Source organism: Euprymna scolopes, chromosome 23 (assembly GCF_053919585.1).
Source record: "Euprymna scolopes isolate OS-2025 chromosome 23, ASM5391958v1, whole genome shotgun sequence".
Lineage (NCBI taxonomy): Eukaryota > Metazoa > Mollusca > Cephalopoda > Sepiida > Sepiolidae > Euprymna > Euprymna scolopes.
Window position 1 is genome coordinate 107738883 of NC_136504.1, and position 7332 is coordinate 107746214.

Below are 7332 nucleotides of genomic sequence, written 5' to 3' on the forward strand. Positions count from 1 at the left end.
TCGGCAAAAAAAAAGAAAAAAAAGCCAAGTGCAACTAGTCTGAATATTTTGTTTGAGTCAAATTTAATGCTGGATATGGTACCCATCGTCCCTACTTATGCTAAGCGGTTCCACAGACTATAATCACAGACAGAGACTGTTTCCTATCTATAACATAGTCATCTTCAAGTCTAATGTAAATAAGTTCTTGTTGAACCCTCCTCTCATATAATTTACCCTTTACCGCCAGATTCTTTTAATGCAATAAATGAATTTTTTAATCATAGAACCCACATGTCACGGAATTTAACGTGCAACTGACGCACGAGCATAAACAAACCCGTCATTCACTTGTTTAACCATCCATATACATGTACTTTGAAGACAAGTTGGGCTGACAAGCCATAAGAGTAAGGAATATTGTTTTTTCTGAAAGGCGACTTGAGAGTACAATTTGGCGGTAAAGGGTTAAAACACATAACAATGCATATTAACCGTATATCTATCCAATATACATGTGATGTTTCGGGAAGAAAGCCCTTCATCAGATATGCGTTCAATCTTGCATATTGTATTAATAAGACGTCACTCTACATAGCTCGTCCCATCGTCATATAATTAAATTTTTGGGTTATCCGTCACACTTCTGCACTGTATTGTCTTCTAAAATTACCTTTATTTATAATTTATATTATAATAGAAAATGTGAGCATGAACAGTAATATAGTTAAGCTTAAATATGGAAAAGTAAAGGACTAGTTGTTAAAACTGGAAAAGAAAAGGACAAGATATTCTAATAAAAATATAATTAATATATAACTTAAAATATTGCAGCATTCAAATTTTTAAAAATTCAATTTATAACATTAAATAATCAATTCTTAATGCTGCAATATTTTAAGTTATAAATTTATTATATTTTTTACTAGAATATCTTGTCCTTTTCTTTTCCAGTTTTAACAACTAGTCCTTTACTTTTCCATGTTTAAGTTTTACCATATTACTTTTCATGCTCGCATTTTTCTATTATAATCCATGTTTTTTTTTCAGGCTTTCAAGAAATTCATTTGTTCTGTGTTTAATTTCAGTCTTATTTTTTCCCCCATAAACACATTTAATAACAACGTACAACACTCGTCTGTTTTCAATAAAATTCTCAATAAAATCATGCTTTCATTCACTCTGTTTCACTTGTTACATCTGTTTTCGAATTAGTAGCAACAGTAGTTGCTGAAGCGACGTGGTTGCTAGGGAAATCAGTCATAAAAGCGTCGCTCACCTCCTTACAAATTTTTACAATTTTGAACACCAGACAATTCATCATGACTTCTGCTTTACTGAACGTAAATTGATTTTTTTTCACAATATAGCTGAGAAGGTGATCTATAAACTGTAATATTGCTAGAAATTTGGTCGAAAAATGAGTGAGCGGTGAACGTTTAAAGCAGTTATAAATAACTAAAACTGCCACTTAACCATATATTCAAACAATGTTTCAATGATAGGCTATTCTAATTCTCCATTAATAATAATAATAATAATAATAATAATAATAATAATAATAATAATAATAATAATAATAATAATAATAATAATAATAATAATAACAATAATAACAATATTAATAATAATAATATTAATAATAATAATATTAATAGTAATAATAGTAATAATAATACTAATATTAATAATAATAATAGTAATAATATTAAAAAAATAATAATATTAAACATAATTAATAATAATAATACTTATATTAATAATAATATTAATAATAATAATAGTAATAATAATATTAATAATAATAATATTAATAATAATATTAATAATAATAATATTAATAATAATAGTAATAATAATACTAATATTAATAATACTATTATTAATAATAATATTAATAATAATAATATTAATAATAATAATATTAATAATAATAATATTAATAATAATAATAATATTAATAATAATAATATTAATAATAATAATATTAATAATAATAGTAATAATAATAATATCAATAATAATAATAACAACAATATTAATAATAATACTATTAATAACAATAATATTCATAATAATATTACTACAACTAATAATAGTATTAATAATAACAATAATAGTAATTATAATATTAATAATATTAATAATAATATTAACAATAATAATATTGATAATAATATTAATATTAATAATAATAATATTATTAATAATAATATTAATAATAATATTAATAATAATAATAATAATAATATTAATAATAATAATAATAATAATATCGATATTAATAATAATATTATTAATAATGATATTAATAATAATATTAATAATAATAATATTAATAATAATAATAGTAATAATATTAATAATAATTATAAGTATGATAATAATATATATATATATATATATATATATATATATATATATATATATATATATATAAAATGAAAATTACAATTGAATTTACCAAAATTATCCAAGATGGTAAAATTAAAGTATATTATAAATATTAAAGAATTAATATTTATAAAATTATCTCAGCCAGATAAAAAGCTCGATAAAACCAAATAGGAAATAGAGCTTATAATATGAGCAAACAGTTAATAGAATATGTTAAAAAACACTTTGAAAAGAGTTAAAAACATATTTAATCTGAAAAGGAAACACTAGATAAAAGGATAGTCCTTAATCCGCGGAGTTTCGAAGAAATACTTTCCTTCTCATCAGAGGGTAGGAATTAGCAAAATGCGAGATTGGATTTTTCATGCAGAAGTATTTGATGAAACAACAAGTAAGTCAAAGATCTTACTTGAAAACAGAAAAGTGAAGCAGAGGGAATATGGTGAAGAAAAAGGTGATTACACATGAATGGATAGTCTGGTGGAAGATAAATAATCCAGTGACGGTAAAATCCAAATGTAAAATTTCAAAAAAGTTAAAAGAATTTCCATTTGTACAAGTAAAATCCAAGGATCTTACTTGACAACAAAAAAAATCAAGCAGAGGGAATATGATGAAGAAATCTTATAAAGTTAGATGTTTGACTTACTTGTTGTTTCATCAAATACTTTTGCATGCAACATCCGATTAAGGACTATCCACTTATCTAGTGTTTCCTTTTCAGATTAAATATGTTTTTAACTCATTTCAAAGTGTTTTTTAACATGTTTTATTAACTGTTTGCTCGTATTATAAGCTCTATCTCCTATTTGGTTTTATCGAGCTTTTACATCTTGCTGAGATAACTTTATAAACATTAATTCTTTAATATTTATAATATACTTTAATTTTACCATCTTGGATCATTTAGGTAAATTTAATTGTAAATTTTATATATATATATATATATATATATATATATATATATATATATATATTTTCGAACGATGTCATATATGTATATATAAAGGTTTTTGAAAATTAGACAATTTTATTAACGTTTGAAAAAGGATAAGTGGAGTCATTAGAATTTTGGGGAAGATAGATGCAGTGAGAAAAAAATAGACACTAAAATAGTCAAAAGAAAAGAACCTCGAGGTACCTTTCGTCCGATCCTTGTCAAGAGATTACGTCGGCAGCGCTTAAAATAAAACAATTTACACAATTGAAAAATGGAGGCGAAGGGAGGAGTGAAAAAAACTGCCGAAGCGAATACGGATAATAATATATAGATTATCATGCCGTTATCATGCTGTGCATCCCTAAAAAGAGGAAATTGGAATATTCCAAATAAACCTTGTCACTCCTTAAAAGGAAAGTGGAATATTCCAAATAAATATTCTAAAAAAAAATAGTGTTGCTAATAAATAAGACAAGCTAATAAAAATGATCTTTTAGCGAAAATCAAAGTGTAGTATCTGTTCCGGCAGATGCTGCACTTAAGATGATTTGTACCAGTCAATGGAGGGGAAACCCTCTATACTGGGACAATTATTATTTTTGGTAACCAGAGTGCCCCCTTTTTGCCTACTTTTAGGGGAGCTGGTTTTTACCTCACATTAAAAACGGCCTTGTGCCTAATTTGCTCAGTGGGGGAGCAAATAAATACCATCTGTTCTTCAGATGGTACATATCAATTTCTTGTTATATATTATTATAAATTACCTTTATGTATAATTTACATGAATCAATACAATGCAGAGGTTAAACGGATAGAAACAATCTAAAGCGTATTAAAGCATTCAACGGTGAAATAAGCTATGGAAATTCACCCTTTATTAATACAATGCATGCATATACGTTTTATAAGCTTTTATGATACCATGTTATATTATTACGTGCGTCAGTGTACTCTAATAGAAGTACTGTATTTTATGATATTTCGGGAACAATTCCCTTCTTTAAATTACATTTATATACATAACAAACAATGCTTTAATAAAACTGCATTAATTAATCTCTTATCACTTATATTCTGTTTATTTCTCTCTTTTTTTCTTTTTCTACGCAGGTCTACGGGGTGATTGCCATTCTATTCGTTATCCTATCCATCTTGACATTTATCCTGGAGACGCACCCATCATTTCGTGTGCCCGGTGAACGGGACATGCTCGGCCGACTCTATCGTCAGGGTTCGAACACAACTGAGGAAATCGATCTTTGGATTCCGCATCCGGCCATCGTTGTCATCGACATTATGTGTGTGGCGTTCTTCACCTTCGAGATACTCATCCGTTTCATCTGCTCGCCCAACCAACTCAAATTCTTCATTAACTTCTTTAACCTGGTCGACGTTATTTCACTGCTACCAGACTATATAGAGGTCATCGTGTTTAGCATGACAGCCGACGATACAGTTACCAGTATCGTCCATTACATCAACTTTTTGCGCCTTATGCGCGTTTTTCGCGTGTTCCGCTTAGTACGGCATGTGTCCGGTTTGTGGATTATGATATACACGCTGAAAGCTAGCATGGGTGATCTACTCCTGATGTGCATATTTATGATGATGGGCATGCTGTTATTTGCCTCGCTAATTTATTATGTTGAAGACAGCAACTTTCCGAACATCCCTATCAGTTTATGGTGGGCTCTTATTACCATGACGACCGTCGGTTACGGAGATATGTACCCCGAGCGTAACATGGGTTATTTGATCGGGTCGTTGTGTGCAATGACTGGCCTGCTGGTCGTCGGATTTACAGTACCAATTATAGTCAACCATTTTGTTTTGTATTACACGCATATACAATCGGCGACGCGAGCCGAGAAGAGAAAGAAAAAGAGCGCGAAAGAAAAGAAAACCTTGGAGAACATGATTGAGGAAGAACGGCGGGAAAGCGTTCTCATCGGAATGAATAAAAACCTAAATGTTTCCGGGCAGTTATCGAACGGCAAGGAGAATGACCACAATCGTTTCTGTAACGGAGACGTTGTTTCAGCCGCCGAGCGGAAGCGAGCGAGTGGGCTCGTTTGTACAAAGATTCAACCGGAAGTCATTAAGACAAACATATTTCTTCCGCCGAAATACAGCACGCTTTCAGATTTAGACGACAAATTGTCGACGCGCAAAAAGGACAACCCTTTTCAAATAAAAGATAAGATGCAGACGAGGCGAAAGTCCCTGCCAACCGCGGCCTTAATTCCTTCACAACGTACAGGTAGCTGTCCACACAGATCAATAAAGCAAGAAGACAAAACTAAAGCCGAATTAATAGCAAACTCGGCAACGCCTTTTGATTCAGAAAGCAATATAACGATTGAATTTGGTAGTCGCGATCTACAAGACGCAGGGACCACATATATGTGATTCCTAAACTAACGATAAAAATATTTTAGGAAAATATAAGTTCACAAAGAAATAATAATAATAATAATAATAATAATAATAATAATAATAATAATAATAATAATAATAATAAGTGAAAAAAAATGAACTGAAAAGACAGAGACTTATATGTAACATCATATGCATTCATGCGTTTTGAAGGTCAGTTGCTTTTTGAAAGACGTATATCTAGTATGCTTTACTAAAAAAAAAAAAAAAAAAGAAGAATGACCATTCTATCGCTCCAGAAAGAAACTCTATCCAGATACAACCGTCTACCTTAAAAAGAGGCAGATATGTCCCAAAAATGGAATACTACTGCCACATTTCGGAGCTGTCACAGAGTACACTCTATCTTTCTTTGACAGAGTACAAAACCAACTTCGAAATCTAGTGGAAGTTCACTTCCTCACAAACTCTTTCTCACAGAAGAGAAATTGCTATTCTCTCTCTCTCTACTTTATTATCATTTTAATGGAACCTGCTCGACTGAGCTCCAATCTTTGGTTTCTCGTTGTATAGTAAAACCGAAAAAAAAAGGACCGTCTCTTTCTCACCCACGCCATACCTAGGCATCAAACCTAAAGGGAGAGACTTTGCGAGAGCTTTCAACTTACAGATCACATTAATTCGAGATTGCTCCTCTGATTGTTTTAATTTGGTCATATTCAAGTCTAATCTCAACAAATTTCTGTCGTGTTTAAAGAAATCTAATGTTGTAATTCATATAATTAACCAATCTTAGTATTCTCATAGTGTACCTAATTTTTCGGCTGGCATTCAAACCTGTCTAATTTATACCCATTATGGAATGGCTCTTAACCTTGATAAATTGTAAGTAAAAAAAGGTCGGAAAAAGTTTTTTTTAACTTATACACAGAGAGTAACATAGATTGGGTTATTCATTCGAATACAGCTTAAAGACTTGTTCTTTTTATTGTTTTCAAAAACCATTTCTCCACAATAATCAGGTGTGTAATTATTATGGCTGTGACACATACATAATATTCTTTTCATTCTTTTGACTCTCGGGTATATATTCGACGCAGTTTGACACACTTAATCAACTGATAACCACATCTGTCTATATAAAAACATATAAGATATTAACGGACATATACTCAAGAGTCAAAACAATGAAAGGGATATGCTGTTGTCACAGCCCTAGTAATTATACAAGCAATCAACACATACACGAGTTTATACAGCATATACGTAGTGGTATACTTGGTAAAAAAAAACATGGCGCGCTTAAGAAAACCGAAAAATGAAGTTATTCACAAAACATCGTTCAAGACAGATGGTTAAAAACTAAATGATTACTGTATTAAATAAGTTACATTTACAGTGTGATCTGATGTGAATACGTACATGCACACACATATACTTATTTCTAGAGTATAGCAACGTCGCAGCTCACAAGAACGATGGCACTCAATATACCGGATGTCCAAGACTCGAGTTTGAGCTCATCATTTAAACATATCCGAATTACGGCGAGTACACTGTCACATAAGTAACCGCGTCACACACAAGAGTGCCCATTAACTAACACTGATCAAGCAAACCGCGGCGAAATGCGACTATGG

General features: G+C 30.3%; 1 protein-coding gene across 1 annotated transcript in view; it reads left to right on the forward strand.

The window, feature by feature from the left end:
* LOC145246127 (potassium voltage-gated channel protein Shaw-like) overlaps positions 1 to 5777 on the forward strand; it is a 129103-nt gene extending 123326 nt beyond the window's left edge. Inside the window, exon 3 of the mRNA XM_080107977.1 lies at positions 4427 to 5777. Coding sequence (XP_079964103.1) covers positions 4427 to 5725 — 1299 coding nt within the window. The 3' untranslated portion in view covers positions 5726 to 5777. The remainder of the gene's footprint in view (positions 1 to 4426) is intronic.
* The last annotated feature ends 1555 nt before the right edge of the window (positions 5778 to 7332 follow it).